Raw genomic sequence first — 26,705 nt, 5'->3', positions numbered from 1 at the left:
ATAAAAGGGTAGGATCTGGAAAAAAGGGAGGAGACTGCCTGGAATTAAAAGGAATATACAGTAAAACTTCAACAAGACTTCTAAAAGATACATTTTAACTGAAACTTGGCAACTAAATAGTAGAACCCCAGGAAGAGAAAGTGAAAAAAAAAGCAAAAAGAAACAGCTTGTGTGTATTTCGGTTACTTGGTGATCTTTGGATTCTTGGTTATTGCATATGAATGACTAAAATTAATTGGGTGGTTGTTTAAAAATTTATACAATGGCACTACTGGATGAATTGAAAATGGAACTTAAAAAGTACAAAGAAGATGCACAAGAAAGGAGGGGTTCTTTTGGCTTCGTTTTTCAATTCTTACAAATGGAGATTTGGAACTATGAGAAACAACACAAGAAACGTCTGCAAAACAAGAAGACTGGGACAAAGAAGAAGCCCTCTTTAATGAACAAGTAATTCTATGTGGGGAAGAAAAAGGAAACGGGGGGAAGAGAATGGAGAATTTAAGACTCAAAAAAACAACCAAAGAAAAGAAAAATAGTTCGAAAAATAAGTATAATATTGGAAAGCAACAGAAGAGGGGAATACAGAAAAGAGAAATAGAGGTAGAGAGACAAAGGGATAAAAAGGGGAGAGAGAAGGAGAGAGGGAAGAAGGAAAGGAAAAGAAATTACAAAGGACAGAAACAAGATGTAGAGAAACAGGGCCTATTTAGAGATAATGGGTGAAAATTTAACTGAAAAGGGGATTCTGTAAAGGTACATAAGATTGCATTGTTATATTAGTAATAGAAATAATTTTAGAAAATTGGAAACAATGTATGATTAAAATGAGGGATAAAATAGTTACTGTAATCTAGTGAAATGTTTGTTAATGAAATAAATGAAATAAAATAAATGAGAAAATTGAAATAGGAAGGGACGGGAACATTTTAATTAGTTAATGTTTTATAAAATATAAGTGAAGAGGGGGGAGGGGATTAATTATGGAAAGCTTATAATTGTTCCCATAGAAGTATGATATTTAATTGAAAAGTAATGTTAAAGAAGTTAAGATTTTAATGAATATTAACATGAATGATAGAATTGAATTGGAATGGAATGTGTTGTTTTAATTACATATATTTATAATCTTTTTTTTAAAGAATATAATGTGTATTTTAAGAATGTACCAAGCAGAATCCGAATGGAAGCTATGTATTATATTGAATGTTATAACTTTAAGGTATATATTGAAGCCTAAATAAGAGTTAAATGGATAAACTTAAAAGATATAAAGGTGTCATACTCCAATCAGCAACTACAGGAGAAACTTTGTTTAATGAGAAAAGATAATAGATAATTGAAACAGGACAGACAAAAAATATAAATATAATGATTTGAATTGAGACGAGATAATTAAAATAAAATTGAGAAAATTAAAATGTCAAAGAGATAATAAAGATTTCTGGACACTAAAAAAAGGGGGAGAAGCTATGCAGAAATGTAAAACAGTAATAAGATATGGAATAGAACATAAAATGAGCACGAGAATGAACTTGTGTCTGTACGAAGAAATGTAACCCGGGATTATGCTACTTTCAAAAAAGATGTTTTATTTGTATTTTTTTGTGAAAACTCAAATAAAATTTACAAAAAAGAAAGAAAGAAAGAAAATACAGGCAAGTTGTAATTAGTTGCTGGTTGGAGCTGGTTTCTGAATGACATCATCCAATGTTCTCTTCTCAGGAGATGCTGGAGTGAACTGGAAATGTGCATCTACCCTGAATCAGCTGTACCCACCTAACTAAGTATTTTGATGGTAGCAACTCCTAGGGATTTCAGGAGATATTGTCTTGGGCCTATTACCCCAACTATAAAAGGCTAAAGTGTACAGTGAATGCTTTCGGGAAGTGGGTATGTTCAGTCTAATGAAGAGGAGGACTAGAGGTGACATGATAGCAGTCATCAGTGGCTAAGACACTGAGCTTGTCAATCAGAAAAGTCGGCAGCTTGCTGATTCGAATCCCTAGCACTGCGTAACAGAGTAAGCTCCCGTTACTTGTCCCAGCTTCTGCCAACCCAGCAGTTCGAAAGCATGTAAAAATGCAAGTAGAAAAATAAGGACCACTTTGGTGGGAAGGTAACAGCATTCTGTGAGCCTTCGGCATTTAGTCATGCCAGCCACATGACCACGGAGATGTCTTTGGACAGTGCTGGCTCTTCAGCTTTGTAACGGAGATGAGCACCGTGCCCTAGAGCCGGAAACATCTAGCACATACGTGCGAGGGGAACCTTCACCTTTACCTTAATATTTGAGGGGCTGTCACAAAGAGGAGGGGGACAACCTATTCTCCAAAGCACCTTAGGGCAAAGCAAGAAGTAATGAATGGAAACTTTAGTAAGTGAGATCCAACCAAGAATTAAGGAAAAATTTCCTACCAATGAGAACAATTAATCAGTGGAAGGGCTTATCTCCAGAGGTTGTGGATGGTCTGTCACCGGAGGTTTTTAAGAAGAGATTGGACAGCTATTAGTCAAACAAGGGGCTAGACTAGAAAACTCCAAGTCCCTTCCAACTGTTTTCTGTATTACAGTATTCTGTAATTCAATAATTATGTAATACAATATTCTGTAATCAGGAGGAAAAACTATTTCTATCCTTGCTGCTTTTCTTTTCAGAGCTTGGTATATCCACTGTTAAAATATTTGCTTGAACTGTTCCCTTTTTGTATTCCATTAAGGTAAGGTGACCAACCGTCCTCCTTTAGGGAGGACAGTCCTCCTTTTATAAGTTCTGTCCTCTCTCAAAAAGTGTCCTCCTACATGTCCTCCTATTTGATATTTGAAGACTAATCTGTAAATCTCCGTATTTGATCGATGCCAAACTGATCCATTGTGTGTAATGTGATGTATTTGTATTTGACATGATGATTCGTCAAGGCTCAGTACAGTGCGGCGAGACATGATTATGAGACACATGTGCTCCACACAGGAGAATTGTTTTAAGAGAGTGCACCGTGCGCAAGTGGCTTTATTTTTTTTTTCTTCAATTTATTTGTGTCCTCCTTTTCATTGTATCAAAGTTGGTCATCTTAATTAAGGTATGAGTAGAAAAGCTGAGGTTTCTTTTCCACCACCCCTATACACTAGCACTTTAGATTATAATTGTGAAAATATGCAGAAAATATGCACTCTTACTTTGAGGTGGAAACACAGGAAAAGGTGTAGTAAATTTTTTTTTTTCATAACCTTAATTTATGTCATGTCAAAAAAAAATAAGATCTTGCAAACTGTAAAAACAAGAATGCTTTTAACCTTCTCTCTCTTTTTTTTCTTTTTTCCTTTTTCCCTTTTCTTTCTTTTTTCTAAATTCTTTTCTTTTCTCCTTCTCCTCTTTTCTTTCCTTTCCTTTGCCTATTTGTGTATGTATTGTTGGTTGGTTTTAATTGTAAAAACTAATAAACTATATTTTTTAAAAAAAATTCTCCTTGCCTCTACTACCAGAGGGAGTACCAGTTTGGCCTAGTGTTTACGGTGCTGGCTAAGAAACCAGGAGACTGTGAGTATTAGTTCCACTTTAGGCATGAAAGCCAGCTGGGTCACTTTGAGCCAATCATTCTGTCTCTTAACCAAGCCCACCTTACAAGGTTGCTGTTGTAGGGAAAATTTATCAACCTTGGCAACTTGAAGATGTATGGACTTCATCTCCCTGAATTCCCCAGTTAAGTTGCTGAAGTTGAGAAATGCTGCTCCAGATAGTTCAACTACCAGTATTAATGGCTGGTCATTTCTTCGGTCTAATAGGTCTGGAGAATGAGACTATAATTGAAGTCTTAAATATTTTCCTGGAATCCCTGAGGGCCTGAGTCTGGTCTGTTAATTTATTAGTAAACTATTAAGGGGCTTTTGCAAGTGAGCCAAGACTTAGCTCCAACTAGACCTAAACCATCTTAATCAATTTGTCCATCTTTTGCTTGACACAAACAGAATCAGTTATAAATGTAACTGCTAACATCTTTTTTGACACTTATCAGAAAAAGCTAAAGAGGCTGACCATAAATGCTTTAGTTGTATGAAAAGTTAGTTAAGCTGACTGATTGTAGCTTTGTAACTGTGCTGAAGAATTTTGCTAGTGGGCCTATTATTGAAATAAAGAAAGATAACATGGCACTTTATTTATTTGGAAAATTTATATTGCCACCTACTCGCTCACAGAAACTCAAAGTGGCTTACAGGAAATAAAAACACTATAAAAGAAATAAAAATAATACCCACCCACCCACCAGTGGTGGGATTCAATTTTTTTTTACTGCTGGTTCTGTGGGTCTGGCTTGGTGGGCATGGCAGGGAAAGGATACTGTAAAATCTCCAGTCAGAGGTGGTATTTGCTGGTTCTCTGAACTACTCAAATTTCCGCTACCGGTTCTCCAGAACTAGTCAGAACCTGCTGAATACCATCTCTGCCACCCACCCTGGTGACAACAGACACTCATATTTAATGGACTCCATCCCGCCCTGTGTTCCCAGGCCCACAGGCAAAACCACATCTTCAGGGCTTCCGAAAGAGTGTCAGAGTGGGGGCCAGTCTAATTTCCGGAGGGATGATGTTCCAGAGGGAGGAAGCCACCACAGAGAAGGCCCTTTCTCCAGGTCCCTCATGCCAGATGTATCTCTTTAGGGTACGGGACCCGCAACATTCCTTGCCTCCCCATGGGTTGGGTAGATGTGACCAGCAAGAGATGGTCCCTCAGATAGCTTAGCTTAAACTGTGAGAAAGAATGTCACGAAATGGTCTGGAGGTAAAAGGTTCATCATGAGCGTATTAAAAAACACACCCAGACGTAGACAGATTAGCTAATTAAGTGCACCCCATGCTTATTATAGGATGTGTTAGCCGAAACTAAGCAAGTCTTCAATAAATCAGCAAAAAGTGATGAAATACCAAGAAATTCTGGTGTATATCTGAGGTTTATGATATAAACACAGTTTGTTGAATGTTAGGAGACATGCTTGATTTGGACTTGGGAGACCTAACCCAAAGATGAAATGCAACAAATGAAGCCCGGGTGAATCAAGAGCCTCCCTACAAGGCGTTTTGCTTTTTGCTACCAATCTTTGCCTGTCAGTCTGCTCTGAAACCAAGTGTCACGCCAAACAATCAGCTGGAATTCAGTTCAAGGGTAATTTGCCCTCTACAGCAAACTTCCATTTCTCATAAATGCCATCTCAAACAAAGAAAAAAAAGAGAGAGAGGATGGTATAAGGGAAGGGCAGGTTGAGAGTCCGTTGGTGACGCCCCACCCATGCTTGAGCTAAAGAGCCCGCCCAGGTAACAGGACAGTTTATAAATCAGCTCAGAGCTTTGGGTGCTTCACCTGCTTTGCTCAGAACCTCGCGACTAGAAAGCAGCAGATCGCATTGCAATTGGGAAGGCAGGGGCTGATTTATCGGTGCCAACATGTCGATGGGTTTGGAGATTGGTGGTGTAGTCCTGTCTGTCCTGGGCTTGATAGGCACCATCTTGTGTTGTGGGTTGCCTATGTGGAAAGTGACTGCTTTCATCGGCTACAACATCGTCACTGCGCAGTTCACCGGGGAAGGGCTATGGATGGACTGCGTGACCCAGAGTACTGGCCAGATGCAGTGCAAGGTCTATGATTCCATGCTGTCATTGGCACCGGACCTACAGGCTGCCCGGGCCTTAATCGTCATTGCCATCGTCCTTGCGGTGCTGGGGATATTCATTTTCCTGATGGGAGCCCAGTGCACTCGCTGCATTGACGATGAATCTACAAAGGCCAAGATCACCATCGTTTCGGGGGTCATCTTTCTGCTGACAGGCATCCTGACTCTCATCCCTGTCTGCTGGTCTGCCAATCAAATTGTCCGCGATTTCTACAATCCAGCAGTCCCAGCCCCCCTGAAACGCGAAATAGGACCTTCACTCTACATTGGTTGGGCGGCGGCAGCCCTTTTTCTTTTTGGAGGAAGCTTGCTCTGCTGTTCCTGCCCCCCCAAGGAGGAGAAGTACAGACCTACACCCATGGTCTACTCTGCCCCCAGGTCTACTGCAATGAGCTATGACAAGAAGAACTACGTATGAAGTGGCAGAAACCCCCCCACCGCCATGGTTGTAAGTGTTGCATGCCTACAAGGATGGGTTGAATTCACCTTTGCTTGCCCAAGAAGAAGAAAAAAACTTCCATCAAGATTTATTCTCATGTTCAGTGAGAATTTGTACAGTGATGGTCTGTATGACTCCCTTCTGATGGAGTTCCTAAGAAGGGGAAGGAACTGGCCTGGCCCCATTTTTCTTTGTTTACCTCTGATATAAAACATTCTCAGACTTTCATTGAACACTTGGCTGGTGAGACCCCATCCCAATTGCCTTCCCCCTTCAGGGGCCAAAATGACTGCAGACGGTTAGTATAAACCTGGAAGGATCAAGTGGACTTCTTTTTTGAATGATGGTTTCTGTGCGGTTGGATTCCCCACCCACCCACTCCTGCCGCTCCGCTCCCAACTTTGGACACCTTTGTTTTCTATCTACTTGTGGTTTCTGAAAGGGAACCCTTCAAGCAATGCGGGAAGAATATGATCATTTGCTGGACTTGGGGATGGGAACGATGTCAGCACTTGGGGTGGTTGAATATTCCTGGGGAAAATGGGTGGCAAGTGGCAGAGAGTGTTCTTTCCCTGAAGTTTTATCTGTATACTAAGAGTACTTGGATTGAATCATGGTTAGTTTGGGAGGGTATTGTGTTGCACAAACCCATCCCCAATTGTTTAATTTATGATTCGATGCGTATTTGAGCCTAGAGAAATGGTTTAATTCAGAACCCAAGTGAAATGTGTTGGGAGGACACTACCAACGAGCCTTTTCCACATTGAACAACAAATCCTGTATTTGAGATGGGGGCACAGCTGCCTGAGGAAATTTGCCAGCCACGTTTTAAGCATCTGAACGTAAGAATTTGTGTGGATTAGGAATCAAGAAGGCCTATACTTTTCCGCTTTTAGAATGAGAGCAAGGTCTCCTCTTCCCATCATAAAGAACAGTCAGCCATGAAGGTACTGCTCCTGGAACTGCATGTTGGCAGCAAGTGGTGGAAGGGAGAGGTAAAGAACTGCCAGTGGTCCCTCTAGCCAAATAAAGTTTTGTCTCCAGACAGTTTTGTCCTTAAGAATAATTTCCCCATCTTCCTTTCCAAGATGATATAGAGAGGGAGGGCACTTGCTGGCAATGGGACATGGGTGGGTGGGTGGGATTTTATTATACATAGCTGAGGGTAAACGGTTCCCTCATTTATTCTGTATATATAGTAAGTTACAGTGTGTTTCCTTCTTTGTTCCTCCCCAATAAAACTGTTTGAGAAACCAACCAAATCTTGCATACTTAATTATTTGGGAGTTGGCAAATTCCATTCTCCTGGGAAAGTGAGCTGTACTAGCGAGTCCCAAAGAGATCCATCTTTCTCTGCTGGTGAACATTTTGTTCCCTTTGCTCCACAAGTTAGTTTTGTCATTATTATCTTTTCTCCAATGTTCTCTACCCCCCTCGCCCTGGCAACATAAACAACACTTTGCTTGTTTTATGCTCACAATCCTGCCAAGAGTCAAGAGACCATTGGGGGCTTGACAGAAGCCAAGTTTTTGTTTAAAAATATGAGCTCAACTCTGAACGTGGCCAACAGCAACGGTCGTGAACATTCTGGAGTGGGGAGAAAAATCTGTGTACGGTCTGCACAAACTGCTAGACATGGATTTTCAAAACATTCGTTTGTACCAGACTGAAAGTACTCCACGAGAGACGGACGAATAAGGTAAAATGGGGAGATTAAATAGTAAAGATAATGAAAGAGAATAGCTTTAGGGGATTTGCTTCTCCTATTTCAAGTCACTCTAAAAGTTGTGTGGAAATAGAATGGAAGCATTGGATATAAGATTATTTTAATATGCCAGTAAGTTCAGTCAGTAAGTGACAAAGAAAGTCCGTTTCACACACACAAAAATGTAAATTCATCTGCAGAACCCATTGCCACAAGATCCAGCAATGACCAGTGAGATGACTTTAACGAAAGCTTGATAAAGCATGGAGAATGAAAAGTGAGCATTTTCCATGCAGGCTAAATCCAGGTACAGAGCAAACTGCTTCTGGCTATCTAAAATAGTGGGAGCAGACACCAATAAAAGAGGCTGCCATGGCCCTGCTCACAAGCACATTTAGAATAGAATCAGCTGGAAGGGACCTTGGAGGTCTTCTAGTCCAGCCCCCTGCTCAAGCAGGAGAACCTATACCATTTTAGATAAGTGACTGTCTAAACTCTTCTTTAAAACATCCAGTGATGGAGCACCCATGATTTTTGAAGGCCAGCTGTTCCATTGGTTAATTGTTCTCACTGTTTACAAAGTTTCCCCTTAATTCCAGGTTGCTTCTCTCTTTGATTATTTCCCAACCATTCTTTCTTGTCCTGCCTTCTGGTGCTTAAATACATTTAATTAGATGGGACCAGTTTTGCCTAATCAGCCCAAATATATTCTTCCAAAAGCAGTTGTTAAATGAGATTCAGAAATAATATATTAAATGAGATCAGCATATCTTAATCTTGGAAACTTTAAGATAAGTCGACTTCAACTCCCAGGGTTCCCCATCATAGCTGGGATTGTCTGTAGGGGGCGTGCATAAGCGCACCAATGTGCCTACCGTCCCTGTCCGACTGTTTCTTTTATTTTTCTTATATGTACCCATTTCATGTATTCATAACTATGTATATACTTATACCTATTATCTTGTGAGTGATTGACAAATCAAATAAATAAAATATACAGTACATCCCTAATCAATGGGACCCATAATGCACACTGCCTCCCCATCCTGGTAAACCAGGTGGATGAAATACAGATAGTCCTCAACTTATGACCACAATTGAGCCCAGAATTTATGTTGCTAAGTGAGAAATTTGTTAAGTGAGTTTTGCCCCCTTTTACGACTTTTCTTGCCACGTTTGCTAAGTGAATCACTGCAATTGTTCAGCTAATAACTTGATTGTTAAGTGAATCTTGTTTGTCAGAGAGGTAGTCACATGACCCTGGGACACCGATCGTCATAAATATGAATCAGCTGCCAAGTGTTCAAATTCTGATCATGTGACCACGGGAATACTGCAGAGGTCGTAAGTGTGAAAAATGGTTATAGGTCACCAGTGCCGTTGTAACTTTGAACGGTTATTAGACAAAGTGTTGTAAGTCTGCAAGAGAGACATGGTTCCTTTCCATGCTCGAAAGCGTTCTTCAGTGTATAGTTACTTTACATGTGCCACTTTCTATGCTGAGAACACTCTCAAGAGCAGGAGGCCCAGGTTTCAACTCAGGTGTGAACTGGGCTTTGGCTTCTCCTTAACCTGCAGAGAGTGGCTCAAACCTGTTTTCTTTCATTCCCCCCAATGAGAAAGGTTTGGATCTCCGTCCGCTTCTCGCTTGCATGTTCTCAGGCAGGATTGGGTTGAGCAAGCTCCTGTTTATTTTCTCTTGTTCCTGGTTTAGAGAGAGTGACAAACAATCCACGCCCTTCTGCTTGGCTTGGTTTACCGGCTGTAGATGAAGAATGAAACAATCGCTGCAAACTGCAGAGGCTGGGGAAAGAAATAGAGAAGTTTCAGAGGGCAGGATTACAACGGCAAAGGAAGCAGAACAAAAGGTCTTTCTTATCCCAATAAAATTGGTGGATCTGTTTTTGTCCCCATTATCTGGAATAACATCCCCAAATTTAATTTAGTTTAGTTTACTTTATTGTCATTGCACCTTGTACAACGAAATTAAATATCATCTTCAGGGTACAATCTGTACACTAGTTGCTAAATCTGGTTACTCCAGACGTATTAGGACTGGAATTCATCATTGTAGCAATGACTCCCCCCCCAGCTCTTAATTAAATGCTTCCAATCTTTCCTTTGGCACTAAGCCAAAGTTTAAACACTTTATTATCTACCATTTTGTGGATAGCAACCAGCAAACATGATAAATAAATGCTTAGCACTACATAAAGAATTGATTTAATGTAATTTTTGAAGCAGAACTTGGCATATACTCAGCTCATTTGCATCTGAACATTCCCACTTCATTTTTAGAAGACTTCCTTGACTGGTTCTTTTATCCTCTGGTGTGCACAGGATTATAGTCCATCTCGCCAGTGTTTCGTCTTTATTATGTGTATTTTATGTGAATGTTTTAAGAAATGCAAAACAGAGTTGGAAGGGAACTTGGAGGTCTTCTGGAAGTCCCCAACCTGCTCAGGCATGAAACCCTATACCATTTCAGGTAGTTGTCCAATCTGTTCTTAAAATCTTCCAGTGTTGGAAGCAAGTTGTTCCATTGATTAATTGTTCTAACTGTCAGGAAATTTCTCCTTAGTTTTAGGTTGCTTCTCTTCTTGATTACCGCAGTTTCCATCCGTTGCTTCTTGTCCTGCCTTCAATAAGGCATTGGAACCCTGCTATCATGTCACCCCAGTCCTTCTTTTCATCAAACTAGACATACCCAATTCCAGCAACTATTCTTCATAGGTTTTAGCGTCCAGTCCTTTAATCAACTTTGTTGCTCTTCTCTGCACTCTTTCTAGAGTCTCAACATCTTTTTTACATTGTGGCAACCAAAACTGAATGCAGTATTCCAAGTGTGGCCTCACCAAGGCATTATAAAGTGGTATTAACACTTCACATGATCTTGATTCTATCCCTCTGTTAATACAGTCCTTGGTTTTTTTGGGTAGCTGCAGCACACTGCTGGCTCATATTTAAGTGATTGTCCACTAGGAGTCTAAGATTCCTTCTCACAGTTACTACTATTGAGCCAGGTATCACCTATACCAGGAATCTCCAACCTTGGCAACTTTAAGCCTGGAGGACTTCAACTCCCAGAATTCCCCAGCCAGCAAAGTTGGCTGGGGAATTCTGGGAGTTGAAGTCCTCCAGGCTTAAAGTTGCCAAGGTTGGAGATTCCTGACCTAAACTATACTTGTGTATTTGATTTTTGTTGCTTAACTGTAAAATCTTATTCTTTTTCACCATTGAATTTCATTTTGTTAGATAGCGCCCAACGTTCAAGTCTGTCAAAGATCCTTCTGTACCTTTTGGAGTGTGAACTATTCCTGCAAGCTTAGTATCTGCAAATTTGATGAGTTCCCCGTCTATCCAGAGGTAGTATTCAGCAGGTTCTGACCAGTTCTGGAGAACTGGTAGCAGAAATTTTGAGTACTTCGGAGAACCAACAAATACCATCTCTGACTGCCACCCCCCATCTATCTATTCTCTGCCTCCCTAGTCCCAGCTGATCAGCTGGGTCTTCTTTTGTTGCCCTGCACAGGGGAATGGAGCTGGAAAGCAGGTTAGTGGGGTAGGGAGGGAACGGGGATTTTACAGTATCCTCCCCTGCCCCACCACCAGGCCACACCCACCAAGCCACATCAAGCCCACCAAACCGGTAGTAAAATTTTTTGAATCCCACCACTGCATCTATCCCCTCATCCAAATCAAGCAAGGATAATAGGATACCCCAATTTGATTGCTTCCATTTTGTTCTAAAATTGGAACCTGCTTTTTTGTAGCTTACAGGTAGTCCTTGACTTACTGCTACAGAATTACAGTTGTAAGTCATGCCAATTAAGTGGGTCTTCATGTGACCACATCCAAATGAACAACCTTCTTTGCAGAAGTCATTAAGCAAAAGTCATGAACATAAAGTGAACCCAGTGTCTGCAATGCGCATTCTTTGCTGGAAACAGAAGTAAATGCTGTTTTCCAGCAAAAAAGTTCTAAATCACAGTTGTATAACCATGGGATGCTGCCAACAGCCGCAAATGCAGGCCCCAGACATTGGAACTTTGAATCTGGGTCATGCATATCTTTTGGGAAGTCCGTTGTAAGTTGAGGACTACCAGTACTGTATTATGTACCCTACATTCTGGAACAATAGAGAACAGGTCTTGACTTTCTTCTTTGTGGCATTCATTTTATTTGTATTTATTTGTACAATTATTTACAGTTCTTTGTGGAGCGATATATCCAACCTCAGTTTTTTCTTAAGGCTACAAGAAAGCTCCTTTAATTTCTTTTAGTAGGCTTTAGCTTCTGGTGCCCTGGCCATCCTTGCTGCCAGTCTCTTAATCCTTCTTAGAGTATGCTGCCAAAAATTAACAAATTATTTGAAGGTGGCAACAGGGAAGTCTGCTTACTAATATCAAAAGAAGCTGAAATGTTGCTTTCTAGGATATGGAAATCATACATTCATTTGCCTTTTTTCTGTAGGGAAAAATGTGTGAAAAAAACGGGGGCGAAAGACCTAAATATCAAATAAATCTAACATTAAACATAAAGAACCCACCCATCAAATACTGTTTTAATGTTAAATTTATTTTTTTAATACAGAAGCTTCCCATCTTATGCAAAATAATTTGCATACTTCCAAATGGCGACCTCCTTGGCAAGCAAGGTGTCTTCAGTGTGAGCTATAAGAGTCAAGATGGTGGCTGCAGTGATGAGATTGAAGCTCCAATAGTTTTTTAGGACATCACTAGGGCATAAAAAACAGGAAGAGATTTGTTCACACTGTTGCAACCATCATCCTGACCATTTTCAACCCTATCTTAGGTTTCTAATATAAAGAATGGAGTTATGCTTAAGAAATGTTTTTGTATGAGATTTGGGCGTATCAGCCTGTTCACCAACATATTGTGCATTAGCAGGTTTATCATAGTTGATTACTAATGGATACTGGATGAGGTGAGTCTAGATCCTGGTTATATTTTCAATATCTTTACACAAGAATCAAATCAAAGGTTGAATTAATACTGATGTATTTGTTCCTTATTTGTAAGATATTCCCAACTCTGCATCCTTCCTAAGTTTCAAACGCATTGCACGTCACAGGAATTGCAGAAAGGGGAAGAGAAATGTTGGGGAAATTCTTCTGATTACTATAAAACATTACATTTGCCCTCATATCAAACATTGTAACCTCTTCCAAAAGGCCCCACCTTCGTCATAAAATGTTTTATCTACATTTAACATCAGGAACTAAAAGCCAATTAAAAAAGGCTGCAATTGCAGTTCCAACTGAAGAGTTTTCTTAGAGATCCAAAACAAAACAAAAACTTCCAACCTTTCCGTGTGCAGAAATACAGCATAAACGGACTGGGTACAATGATGGCTCTCGCGTCTTCTGGAACAAAAGGGGATAGAGTGGGAGTAGGAGGAGGCAGCAGAAAAAGAGAGAATGATCTCAAAGAAACAGCAAGGATGAGCAGAAAGATGCTATTTCTGGCAACTTGTGTCCCATTTAATAAGAAATGCAAATTTTGTGTGGCTATACTTAACTCGATGATGAAGATACCAATGAAATGACCCCTCTCCAAAAATTATTTTCTGAGAATTTCCCTAAAAGTACTATTCTCCATGCTTCCTGCAGAATATTCTGTGAAATACATATGCCTCCTCCTGTCCCTATCTGCAGACCACTTACAGAATGAAATCACTGGAGTGATTTCGGGTGCTAATGTGGGCCTGCCCCAATATATCTAGGATTAATCAAGGACACCAATGGGCTTCCAACTACAAGTTTACTAATTTCTCAGAAGGTACAAATAAACCATTCTGGATTTTACCCTCTCCCTTTGAATCTCCAAATCCTGTATAGACATGTCCATGACCCTTTCCCAATAACAAATTGCTGTGCTAAACTCTTTCTCATTTTTACTATGTTCTTTTTATTGTAAAGACTGGTCAAAGACTGTAATAAAAATTGATATTTTATTTGACATGTCTATGACATGATCAGAAATACAGTTCAACTCAAGGATAACTTCATCTCGGATATCCTTCTTTCATAGTAATTTATGCATTAACCTCAGATGAATTTTCTCAGAAGGTAATTTATCATGAAATGTTTTTGAAAATGTGGCTTCAAAAATACCACAAACTAGATGGCTAATTTGGGGAGTTCACTTTCTGCTTAGATGTAGCATGTAGCACTTGCTTTAAGGGCTTTCTTTCCTAGCCTAATGCTTTCCAGATACATTCAAATTACAACCTTCAAAATTCCTACTAGTGATCACTCTTGCCCAATTTATTACTTTTTAGGGTAGGGGGAATTGGTTATCAAGACCCAAACACCTGGGAGGATCAGCTACCAGTTGAACCAGGAGGAACCTGTTCTGGGTCACGTAACTCTGTTCAGTTGCTAATTGCACTTGAGAGAGGATGGGAGAAAAGGTGACAACCAGCTGAACGCAATTCAATAAGCACTCCAGAAGTGGTGGAGTCTGTCCTCACCAGGACAACAAAGCACTGTTCTATGCAGCTCACTCCAGCACAAAGAATATGTTTTGTGATTGCCACACTCAGAGCACATGACCGATACCAGGACAGATGGAAGATACTTGGCCTCAAGCCAACTTGCTGCCTGGTTGTAATTTAACTCTTCACCAGTCTTCAAAGGCAGCAGTTCTAATAGGGAGCAAGGGTGTGGGAGAACTGGGAAGGAACACAGGTCTCTGGATCTCTTGGATGAGGGAGGTCCCAATCTTCCATGTTTTCTTCACTATCTAGTTGGAGTTTATGACAGGATCTTAATCATACCAAAGAGCAAAGAGCTATTCTCCAGGTTATAGATGGCTTTTCTTTTTTGACCCGTGAATCAGATAGCAACTAAACAAGAACAGAATGAGTCTAATGATTAGTAGTTCTGCACTCATTATAGTAGTTGTTGGGGTTCCAGATATCTATTATCATTTATTATTAGTTAATATCACAGTTCTGTGGTAAAAATAAAATGGGTGTATCAAATGAGGAAAACATGTCTACTACTATGGAATCTCTTGGTTGCATACAATAGATGTGGTTTCAGAAGTCACATTCACATATTCAGAGGCAACTGCATTATCACTATTATCTAATTAGTTTCACACCACACAAAAATCAGGTTAATAAACCATAAGTGCTGCATTCACATGGCACATGATGCAAACAAATTGTGGTTTAACAGGATTGCTTAGCTAACACAACATGCTAAGGTAGTGGCTGAATTTCCACAAAACACTGAATTGTAAATTATCTAATTTAATTTTAACCTGGTTTAGCAGGTTGTGTGAACCAGGCATATTCTATAAACTTTCCACAGAAGGATGTTTTAAAGTTTTGCTCTGAAAGGAGCTGGTAAGTTACAGAGAGAGTAAAAAGTATTACAAGATCTATCAATCAGCTTCCACAGTTCCACAATATAAATTGGACCAGTAAAAGGTATGAAAATTTAATGCACAGCAAAACAGCTGATTTATGAAAATGAACAAATAATAATTTTTTAGGACAGGAGAAGAAATATGTGTTTATTCTTTCTCATATTTTCAGCCTCCAAAGACTGCAAAAGACATTCCACTATATCTAAAATAAAAAGGGGTATTAATCCCAATAGAAGTTTAGTTCAATCTGTACCATTGAATTCTGATGGTTTATTGCTGCAATCATGAGAAGTCATGAAGCAAAAAAAAAAAAAAGCAAGGTGCCTCAATGTGATTTATGAGCTTCAGATTATTGAGGAAGATAGCTCCATGCCTAGATTAGACAGAGATCTAACCACTTTAATGCTGTTCTTACAATGTGTATAAACGAAATCCTTCCAATAAACTTGTAAATGATCATGACCAATCCAAATACTACATCCTCACTGCACAAGTAGTTCCATTCCAAGTCAGTTTCAGCTCCTGATGGACAAATCCATATGATTTTAGCAACATTTTCAAAGCAGTTTTCCATTTTTCTTGTTCTAAGATTGAATTCCCAGTCTAGTCTACACTTTAAGATTTTCTGGTGGTCTCCAATTCTAATATTAATCTCCCATCTTGCTTGGCTCAGACAATAATTGGATGTGTGCTGCCACCTGCTGAGACAAGTTCTTACTATATCCTATTTGTAACTCTTCTGAATTAAAAAGGGGCAATTAGAAATGAAAATTAAGATTACCAAGCCTTAAATAGTGCAAGATTGTACCTCTGGTTTGTACTGTAGAGTGCTACATGAAAATAGTAACATAGAGAATCCTGCTTCCCCAATAAGTATATTTTATTTGTGAAATAAGAGGCATTAGCTATTATTAGCTATTTCTTTCTTTGAGAAAGAAAGTCAGTTTAATTCCATATATTACTGTCAACAGCTTTGTATATAGGAAGGCAGAAGCAGGAAGAATTTTCTGTTCTTTCCCTCATGCAGGAAATAGCTAATGATTAAAATAAAGTGGCCTCTTGCTTGCCTAAAAGCTATTAATATTTATTATACTACTAATCCAGTCAATAACTAAAATCCTTTGGGTGAACTAAAAGTTAGTAAAAACATTTTTATATTTTATGAATATTAAATAAATGCACAGTAAATAACACCCCAGACAGCTTAAAGCCTACATTCATTTTTATGAATATGGATTGGTCTTGCAATGCTGAACAAAATGCTCAATATTCAAATGATTTCCTTTACTAAAACATCTTTTTTTAGAGACAATGGAGAATGAAAAGGCAAAGGGAAGAGCTTTGAACAATCATATTTGAATTTTTTCTATTTCTCTGGAACAGTGGTTCTCAAACAGTTTGGTCTTAGTGTTAGCATTAAATGGAATGTTAGGCTTCATTATTAGCCTTTTAATAAAGGCGATATTAGCATTTTAGCATGGCATCCATATTTCTTTATTGAAGTTGAGGAAAACAGGTTTCCCTTTAACCCAAGTCATTTCTTCTTTTGATAGCAAGAACCAACCTTTTCAGCAATTAAACAATTGGGAGCATATTCTGGAGATCCTTGAATACAGACATTCCTCAACTTACAACTGTAATTGAGTCCAGGAATAAAATTGTGAAGTCGCTATAGTTGTAAGTCAGCAATGATTGGAAGTAATTTTCCAGACTTTTTTTCAGCAATTGTTGAGGAAACATGATGGTCATTAAGCAAACATTGCAATTGTTAAACAAACACACTGGTTGTTAAGTGACCCAATTCATCTGAATGGGCATATTTTGCAGGAAACTGGCAAAAAACATCACAAATTGTGTTCACATGGCCCTGCCATAACCAGTCATAAAACTGAGCCGCCTGACATGCACTCATCAAATATGAGAACCAACATGAAACTATGCTAAGAAAGATACCAATTGGACTGGAAGATGACAAAACCCATAAATTTGCCCTTTTAGGCATATTTTCTAGGATCAATGTTTTCTATTGTTTTGTTCTCATGTTTAATAAATGTCTGTTTGATTTGTTGCTTTCTGGTGCATCACATATAGCAAATGTTAACATTTGTTTCTATACCCTATAAAAAGATGTGATATAACCCCTCTCCCCCCACCAATAGATGGGGGTTTTTTTGCCTGAATTATTTGGTGATTTGTATTTGCGGGTGGCCAAAAAAAACCCCCATACTTGGCAGAGGTAAAAGCATTTTCCTCTCCCAAATTCAGGAAATACGTTTTCAGCTCCACATAAACATGTTGCCTGAGAAATTTCTAGACATCAGGACCCTTTATATTCTTAAAAATGATTGAGGACCCTAAGAAGCTTTGGTTTTATGTGGACTATATCTATTGATATTTACTGAATTAGAAATTAAAACTAAACTTTTTTTACAATATTTGACTTCATGGACCACTTGAAAAGTTCGGAGAGACATCCAGGCATCCCCAGGCCACATCTTGAGGACCCCTGCCCTACAAACAATCTCATTGAATTCATCTCAAAAAAGTTACTTCTCAGATGAGACTTCAATATTGCAGATAAAAATGAGATTGGGAAGTTGTGTATCTTGCAGAACAGAGCAATGGCATTGCACTTCAGTACTGCCTGAAATCAACAGGCATGGATGGGGTTCAGTTTCCAAGAGACCTTATCTTGACTTGTGGGGAATCTTTTTTTTCCCTAAGAAAACCTTTCACCGCTATCCATCCTAATGTTTTCCTGGATATTTTATATGTATTTTAGAAGTATTATTTGAAAAAAAGAGTTTTGTGCAATTCCGAAACTTGGCTTTACAATATTAGCAACCAAACAACGAATAGGGGCATTGGTAGCTCCCTCTGGTGACAGACAAACTCCAGTGGGCGCGTCCCACAAAGCCGGAAGGGACAATTACTTTCTTCTATAGAGCGGGTGAGAAACGCTATGGCCCTTTTGACTTGTGGACTTCAACTCCCAGAATTCCCGAGCCAGCATGGAACCTACCCGTTCTACGGCATCGGACATCTTAGCAACCGACCCGGCAGTAGATCTGCGGCTACGCCCCTTCATTAATTGTAGTCTCTTTGTCACCTTGGTGACCGCTACACCCGGCCAATGATGCTTCGCTTTCCGCTTTCTCTTTTGCGCGGGACGCGGGCCCAGATACTCCGATGCCGTCTCTGTATCGCAGCCCGGGAAAGAAGGGATTTCGCGGGCCGCGCCACTATGTAAGAGCTCGGGAAGGGAGTGGAAATTGGAAAGGGGAGAGCGAACCTGCTGGAAAGGCCTGGCCGGTGCATGAAGCCTCCATGTTCCCGGTTGTGATAGGATCATGGACCGGATGTAGTCATCATAGAGATGTAAAAGGATAGTAAAGGCTAACAGCCTCCCTAATAGCCTCCCCTTTTTCGCCGGTCAGCTGCGATGGGGCGGTAGAAATGGTCTTCATGAAAGTCAGACCAAAACTGACCTAGGCAAGAAAACCCCACATTATTGCCATATATCCCCTTCATCTCCTGGTCTCCACCTCGAAGCAAAGGGGGATGATGCTGGTTCTGGATAATGGTGACTTGTTGGAGTCCCGTAAAGTAAGCCGCCGCCACAGTTAACATGTCAGCATATTTTCGTTTCCAACTTTAAACAATAATGTTTCGTATCAACCTAAAATTTAAAGCAGGCCAGCTTCAAATGGCATTTCAAGGAAAAGTTACGGACATGGAAGTGGAATAAATGAATAGAAATATAAATCTATTCCTAGATTTATCAACAGTGCTATATTGCTGTTATTACATAGTTTGGTGTTTAGTTATTCTCTTCTTTTATTCTCACACATAATAGTTTGACAGTTCAATATGTTGATGCCTGATCTGTGTCAACAGGAGAAAGTAATGCATCTTTCATAACTGATTTGGTTTGATCCTAGAATCTTCTTAAACTTATAGGGAAGCTTTTAGAGATTGTTCCTTAAAATGAAATGTGGTGCCCTTTTACCTGGAATTTGTGCAGTGCCTTGCTGCTTTCTGTCTGAAATACCTGTACAATGGTTACCAGTTTGGTTGTAAAAACTCATAAGACCATTAGATGGCAGCATACAGATGCAGAATATTTTCAGATGATTCTGTTTTAAAATGCTGCTATTTATTGATTCCTTTGAAATGGATTTATGTTGATAGTAAACTGCCTCAAAGACTGGGGGGGAGAGATAGAGCATCAATAACCAAAATCATGTTTATAGTCTGCTTATTCTACCTTACTGGTCCTTATAGAAGCTTTCAGATTTTGCAAAGAAACCCACAAGCAGGGCATAAGTAAAATGACTTTTTTTTTTTTTACAATACCTCATGTAGAAGGTGACTTCCTGAAGAACCTTCCTGGAGATTCCTTTTAGCTAATAGTCATTCATAAATCTGTCCTAATATTAATTTGTCTTTATAAATCTTACAAACCTTGCTACTAGTCTTAGCTGAAAAAAATTAAGGTCGTGGGATGGCAGCAAGGAGGGTTTCTAGTACATATCTCAGGTACTATCTGCCACTTTGTGGTCATCCACATTTTTGCAGACCCAGTCTCCTAGCCTAACCATCAACTTGATCGTGGCTTTTGGTTTTTTTGTAGGCCAGTGCCTCTATCATATGCCATTTTTGATGGACCCTCATCAGATCCTCCACTTGTTTTCCTGCATGGGCTGTTTGGAAACAAATCCAATTTTTCATCCCTCGCAAAAAAGTTAGTGCTCCAAACTGGTCGCAAGGTGGGTACAAGATGTATGGTCATCTGGAGAAGGGCTGCTACTGGTTTGCAAGTTAGCTGCTGCCAAAAATGAGCCATTTTTATGTTGAATACTATAGTCATCAGTTCTTTTGCAGGATTTTGTATAACTGAACAGAACATTCTAAAATATTTCTCAGTCTGTCTCAGGTGAGCCATAGATTTTTATGGGGTTTTTTTTTATGCAGCTGTAAATTCAGTACAACAGAGTGTCTTTGTTCTTTCTAAAGTCTCTTGCTGCAGCTTCATCATGTCCATTATCTCATAAACAATCTCAAAACATTCAGATGGGATTAAGATAGTGTTGCAAAGAAGAACAAGGGAAGTACATGTATATAAGAGAAGGAGGATGTTAATCCAAAACAAGGTGTGGAATCACAAAGCTTTTTTATTAGCTTAATGAAAAATAATTGGACTGATTTGAACTAAGAGTCCTCTAGATTTCTGTCATTAGATTTCATGCTCTGGGACAACTTAATGAGTACAAAAATATGAGCTTTTCGGATAATATTGGAAAGATTACAATTGCTTAATAGTACATAATGCATCAAAACTGAGTTGTTCTGGACAGCAAGTTGGGTGGCATATAAATATAATAACTAAATAAAAATAAATGAAACCAAAGAAATGCAACTTTTTAAAAATTATCAGATAATTTGTTCTGCTTTTTACAACACTGAATCTGCAGGTTATTCTGCCGATTTTTATAATTTGGTAACTGGAATATAAATCTTATGCAATGCCTTTTTTTGGAAGTCTGCAAACTTAGCTAAGATAATCTTTTCCCATGATTCAAAATGAGTCCAGATTGGGCTGGAATTAAAGCCCAAAGCTCTAAATTAATCACTTTGTAAAAATCTTGGTTGATTTTTGTCTCTCCCTTGCATAGTTTTAATATAAATATTATATTAATTATATAATAATAATTATATTAAGTATTTAATATATATATATAAAAACTATGCAAGAGAAACAGAGAAGAAAAGGAAACTTGGATAATCAACCTATTAAAAGGAGCTAAACTCCCCCTACAAGGCCTAGTTTGCAGCTTTGAAGAACTTTTTGATCCAACGCTGTTCCTGAATCTCTATGGGATGGAAATAGTAATTATTAGTATTAGTAACTTTTCTGCAACTTCCTCAAATGTATGTATTGCAACAATTTCTGAGGTGGTCAGACTTGGTAATAATCATCTATGCAATTGTGACATGTTTAAACTACTAAACTGCACAGCTGTGCACTAAATGAGTCTACCTTTGAAGAATCTCTAGGTTACTGGAAAATTCAACAGCTAGAATTGGTGGATCATCATAATTTCATTGTATCTGTTTGAAATATAGGTCTGGTGATTCTTAAGTAAGTAAGGCCTTATATTTGCCAACCTCTTGGCTTTCCTCATCTCTTGCCCAGATAGGTGCTAACAATAGATGCCCGCAACCATGGGGATAGCTCCCACAGCCCCATCATGACCTATGAAGCAATGAGTGCTGACATCCGTCTCTTTCTGAACCAGCTGCATCTCAATAGGTGTGTCTTAATTGGCCACAGCATGGGCGGCAAGACAGCTATGGTATTCGTGTTACAATGGGTATGCACCTCTAATTTCTTCTTCTGGTATTATTTCACTGTTGGTATTGGAATAATGTGGCCTTTTAGACAAAAGGGGACTTGATTATTGAGAGAGGAGGAAAAGTAGATGCTTAGGATGTAGAAATATTTTATTATCAGAAATTTGTGTATGGGGATGAAGGGGCACATGCAGTTTGCATCCATTGCAACTAAAAGATTTGTGTATAATAGATATCATAGATAGATGATCGGTGGATGGGTGGGTGGATGGACGGATGCTTTAGGAAATCCTATCATATAATATTGTGAACAATAATATAACAGTTTATAATTTTTATGGATAACTGATGTAAAAACAAATCTAACAAATTGATCTGGGGTTGCCACTTAAATCATAAATCTGCACGATCAAATTATCATATTTGGAATACTATATGAGGACCTAGCTCTCTAGACAAAGTCTATACTGAGAAAGGTGAGAAGAAAGGGAAGATGATGACATTGGAAACCACTGGAAAACCTGGGTATATATATCGATAGATAGATGTATCGAGATGTGTGTGTGTGTGTGTGTGTTCTGAAGCCACAGCACCCAAAAGGTGCATTAAAAAACATTTCCTCTATTTTTTTAAAAAAAAATTAGCTACAAAATCCCAGGCTTAAACAGTTGTACAAGTTCAGAACAGACAAGAACTGAAATACCTCAAAATGTATTTCAAATTAACAAGGACAGTCAACATTAATTATCTGGGATAGAGAAGGTAACTATTGTAAAATTTGAAACAATTGTGAACTCACAACAGACTTGTAGCCAATTTTACAATTTTTAAGTATAATTTCACACGTACTCTTTTAGTCCGTACACTCAGAAGAGCACGATGCAGAATAGGTGCAGCAACTGTTAGTCACACTTGACCCATTCCCTCTTCTGGAAGAGGGGATAAGGGACATAGATTCTAGTCAAAGGTAAAGTTTTAAATCTCTTTTTTTTCTGAAACACAATTGCCTTCTCACAATGTCGGTGATGGAAACTGAAACAGAATAACATTTTTTGTCTGATACACTGAATCTGCTCCTAACTTAGAATTCTTATTAGAGTCTAGGCTAGGGACTTGGTGTGACAGCTCTTTCAGTCAATGATTCCTGTGACCTTCCCACCTACCCCATCCCCCAATTTGTTTCATTTGCAGCCAGAACTGGTAGAGCGCTTAGTGTGTGTTGACATCAGTCCTAGCCAAACAAAAGATATCAGTGGCTTTCAGAATTACATCGCTGCCATGAAAGCAGTGGATATCCCTAGAGGTATTCCTCGTTCCACTGCACGCCGTATGGCCGAAGAACAACTGCGCCCAACTATTCAGGTAAAGTGCTTTTGTCAAAGAGCACAGTTTATATATTTCAGATTCAAGCTGCTTCACCTCCCTAAGTGAGGCTTGCAAAAGTGTGGGAAAAGAAATATAGTACAGTATTTTTTAAAAACAGAATATATCATTCTTCAGGGCTGGGCATGTCTGATCATATTATAGGGACAAAACATAAATCAGTTTACCAAATTCAGCTTTGTGTGAATGTACTCACACACAATTACATGCCCAAGGATTATGTTTCACATTTAAGCCATCATCCCAGTACTTTTTTTTTTCTGTGTAGGAGCCAACTATCCTCCATTTTCTACTTACAAACCTAGTGAATGCTGAGGACCAGTTTGTATGGCGTGTAAATCTAGAGGCCATTTCACAGCATCTGAATGACATCATGAGTTTTCCTGACTTCCAGACATCTTATCTAGGGCCTACTCTCTTTCTTGGGGGTTCCAAATCTGGCTATATTAGGTAAGAGACTTGGAGCATTGTTTTAAATAATGTCTGCAGGGTTGCAGTCTGAAATCTTTTTACATTGCATATCAATTTCCAGTAAACAGTAGACAGTAATCTACATATCCCAAAAGGTAAATTTATCTTGCTGAGTGTCAGCAGATGATGCTTTTGAACATAGGTGTGATTTAATCTGAATTGTATTTTGCACAACTAGAGCAAATATATTTGGAAGTTTAGATCTGGTGGATGTTTCTACCATAGTCTTGCAGTTTAACTTTGGCTTCCAGAATGGTCTACCATTCCACCTTGCTTTTTAGAGCCAGGTGAAATCATAAGATCCTTTTTCACTGAGTGTTTTTTACTGATTTTTAGTTTTTCTCCTTCACAAACAACTAGTTACCTTTATTTTATATACAAAAGTTATTTTATTATTATATTGATTGATACACTTTATATACTCCACAAAGTTCTTCTTGCAATTTTTCCTATTTCCTTCCCATTTCTGTGTCTACTTTTCTGCAGTTCCAATAACTACCCTGAGATCAAACGGCTCTTTCCTGATGCTGAAATCCAGCATATTCCTGATGCAGGGCACTGGGTTCATGCAGATCAGCCCCAAGAATTCATCACTGCCGTTTGCAATTTCATTGCACTCCATCCACGCTAGAATTTCTGAACAGATCCACACAAACTATCCTACCAAGAACAGAACAGAACAGACAGAGGTGGAAGGGACCTTGGAGGTCTTCTAGTCCAACCCCCTGCCTAGGCAGGAAAGCCTATACCACTTCAGACAAGTGGCTATCCAACCTCTTTTTAAAAACTTCCAGGTTGGAACATTCACAACTTCAAGATTGGAAGTTTTCTCATTGGACTTACTGTTGTACGTGACTCATGGTCTGATTTCAAAAGCTCCATGCGAGTGATCCATTTAGTGTATCGGTCAAATTGTCAGTCCTTCCCTAGTGATTTGCTGCTTGGAAGAGTTAGAGGTGGGAGTTAAGAGAATGAGAGAAAAGAGAGGTGTTAGAGAAAAGGAGTGTCAGAAAGCAAAACAGAGGAGTCTTACTCACTTTTGGCTCTGGCTCAACCAACTGTTTGCTCCAGTACTACCAGTCATTTAATGCAAACTCCAAGAAGGTACATTTTATGGGATACGCTCTCAGGTTTCCCACTTCTGACCTAAATGAGCACATAGATATTGAGATACTCAGAATCTTGCCCGTTTATTCAACTAGAGAGCATGTGACAATCTACTTGTGGTTAACAGGGAACTGTGATCTACACATGTATATATGTTTATTTATTTTTAACCCTACAATATATATTGTATATACATTGTTTGCCTCTCTCTCTATATATATATATATGACAATTCATTGCTCCAGATGAGAAATAGATTTCACCCTCCAGTGTTTCTTAATTGTTCAGCCAGCCCCCACTCCATAATTCTTGATAATACAAGGTCACATGCTTCTTTAGACAATCCATATAGTAATAAAACTTTTGTTCCTGTAGCCTTTAACTGTGCAAAACAATGCATCGTTTAGCAGCTGTTTTTGAACCAAGGAACCCAAATGAGCTAACTTGCAGAATTCATCCAAAGTCCAGGACCTATGACTCCCATGGAATTGAAATATAGTAAATTTTATAAAACAATATATGAATTAAAATGATCATATACCAATTCAGAACACTGAGGTAGTTCTCTACTTACAACCATTTAGTGATTATTCAAAAAGTTACAATATCCCTGGAAAAAAATTGACTTATATAACTGTTTTTCACACTTACAACCGTTGCAGTATTCCCATGGTCACGTAATCAAAATTTGGATGCTTGGCAACTGATTCATATTTATGACGGTTGCAGTGTCCCTGGGTCATGTGATTACCTTTTGCAGCCTTCTGACAAGTAAAGCCAATGGGGAAGCCAGATTTACTTTACAACTTTGTTACTAACTTAACAACTGCAATGGTTCATTTAACAACTGTGGCCAGAAAGATCACAAAATTTGGGCAAAGCTCAACTCTTGCTTAGGAACAGAAATGTTGGGTTCAATTGTGGTCGTAAGTCCAGGACTACCTGTAATACAATATGTCATAAAACATCTCTGCTGATGATTGACCATACTATAGAGTTCAACATGGACTATTTGCAAGGCAGATACATCTCTGAAAGTATCCCAACATTTCCAGTGAAGACAGAGTATTAGAAGCTTTGTCATTGTTGAAGACGTAATGGATTTGCAATGGAAACATCCCTGAAAAGATGACCCAGTGGGTCAACTTGGACTTCTTTAAAAGTGATTGATCGAAAGTAATAACAAACCAGTCATAATTAGGTTGCTGCTGGTCAAGATGAAGGTGAAAGAAAGAAAATGGATAAGTTTCAACTATATATTTTTGCTATTGTTTGGATTATTTAACAATCTTTAAAATTTATTTAAAATTATTTTAAAGAGTTACTTTAGAGTGATTTACTTAATGCCTATTTTTATGCTTGTTGTAATTAAATACCACTTTTAAAAGGAGAGATCTAAATTAATCTACGGCAAGGAGTTTGTGAGTATTTTGAATACTCCGTATTTGTGAAACTGGCCATATTTGATAATGTGAAAGTATGCAGAAAAAACAGTTACTACCAACCTGCCTTCAGTCGAGGACCTATATACTGCACGAGTCAAAGAGGGCTGTGAAAATATTTACAGACCCCTCACATCCCAGACATAAACTGTTTCAACTCCTAACCTCAAAACGACACTATAGAGCATTGCACACCAGAACAACTAGACACAACAACAGTTTTTTCCCGAAAGCCATCACTCTGCTAAACAAATAATTCCCTCAACGCTGTTCAACTATTATAAAGTCTGCACTACTGTTAATCTTGTCATCACTCCTTATCACCCATCCCCTCCCACTTGTGACTGTATGACTGTAACTTTGTCATTTGTATACTTACGATTTATATTGACTCTTACCTTTTTTCTTTTATGTGTAGAGAGTATTTACACCAAGACAAATTCCTTGTGTGTCCAATCACACTTGGCCAATAAAGTATCTATTTGTGATGTTTGTAAATTGTTCCGTTACAACATGACTCCTGCCGTTGTGCCGGTCTTCTGTAGTCTTTTCCAGCAATTTGCAGATTGCCCAACTTTTTAGTAGAATTTTAACCAATGTAAGGTTAAAAAATGTTTTCCATCTCAGTCTTGGCGACCAGCAAGACTGCCTTTAAATGGCCCCATGCATTTTGTAGAATTATTGTTAATGTTATTATCACTAGATCTTTTTCCTGCCTTTTTTTACAAATAACTCAATGT

The 26,705-nt window shown here is 38.8% G+C and overlaps 2 protein-coding genes across 5 annotated transcripts; both read left to right on the top strand.

Annotated features, from left to right (window-relative positions):
* Positions 1-5,343: 5,343 nt before the first annotated feature.
* Positions 5,344-7,365, top strand: LOC113441566 (claudin-3-like). Its single transcript, XM_026708633.2, has one exon. It carries the CDS (start codon positions 5,438-5,440, stop codon positions 6,080-6,082), a length of 645 nt encoding a protein of 214 aa, XP_026564418.1. The 5' UTR covers positions 5,344-5,437; the 3' UTR covers positions 6,083-7,365.
* A 10,871-nt stretch (positions 7,366-18,236) lies between these two features.
* ABHD11 (abhydrolase domain containing 11) lies at positions 18,237-26,453 on the top strand. 4 transcript variants are annotated; one of them, XM_026708535.2, is made up of 6 exons: positions 18,237-18,454; positions 19,842-19,977; positions 21,409-21,582; positions 22,754-22,924; positions 23,214-23,395; positions 23,903-26,453. In XM_026708535.2, exons 1-6 carry the CDS (start codon positions 18,342-18,344, stop codon positions 24,045-24,047), a joined length of 921 nt encoding a protein of 306 aa, XP_026564320.1. In that variant the 5' UTR covers positions 18,237-18,341; the 3' UTR covers positions 24,048-26,453. The 4 variants fall into 4 exon arrangements, with proteins under 4 accessions (XP_026564320.1, XP_026564321.1, XP_087784072.1 ...); XM_026708536.2 differs by lacking the exon at positions 18,237-18,454 and adding an exon at positions 18,572-18,838; XM_087927946.1 differs by lacking the exon at positions 18,237-18,454 and adding an exon at positions 18,579-18,814.
* The last annotated feature ends 252 nt before the right edge of the window (positions 26,454-26,705 follow it).

This window comes from Pseudonaja textilis, chromosome 1 (assembly GCF_049901715.1).
Source record: "Pseudonaja textilis isolate UNSWEBS1 chromosome 1, rPseTex1.2, whole genome shotgun sequence".
NCBI lineage: Eukaryota > Metazoa > Chordata > Lepidosauria > Squamata > Elapidae > Pseudonaja > Pseudonaja textilis.
This window is presented reverse-complemented; position numbering and strand designations above follow the sequence as displayed.

Coding starts and splice junctions, on each gene's coding strand:
- ABHD11 (XM_026708535.2), top strand. CDS start 18,342: ATGATGCTTCGCTTTCCGCTTTCTCTTTTGCGCGGGACGCGGGCCCAG. Junction 18,455..19,841: donor TTCGCGGGCCGCGCCACTAT/GTAAGAGCTCGG, acceptor GTTTTTTTGTAG/GCCAGTGCCTCTATCATATG. Junction 19,978..21,408: donor TGCTCCAAACTGGTCGCAAG/GTGGGTACAAGA, acceptor TTGCCCAGATAG/GTGCTAACAATAGATGCCCG.
- LOC113441566 (XM_026708633.2), top strand. CDS start 5,438: ATGTCGATGGGTTTGGAGATTGGTGGTGTAGTCCTGTCTGTCCTGGGC.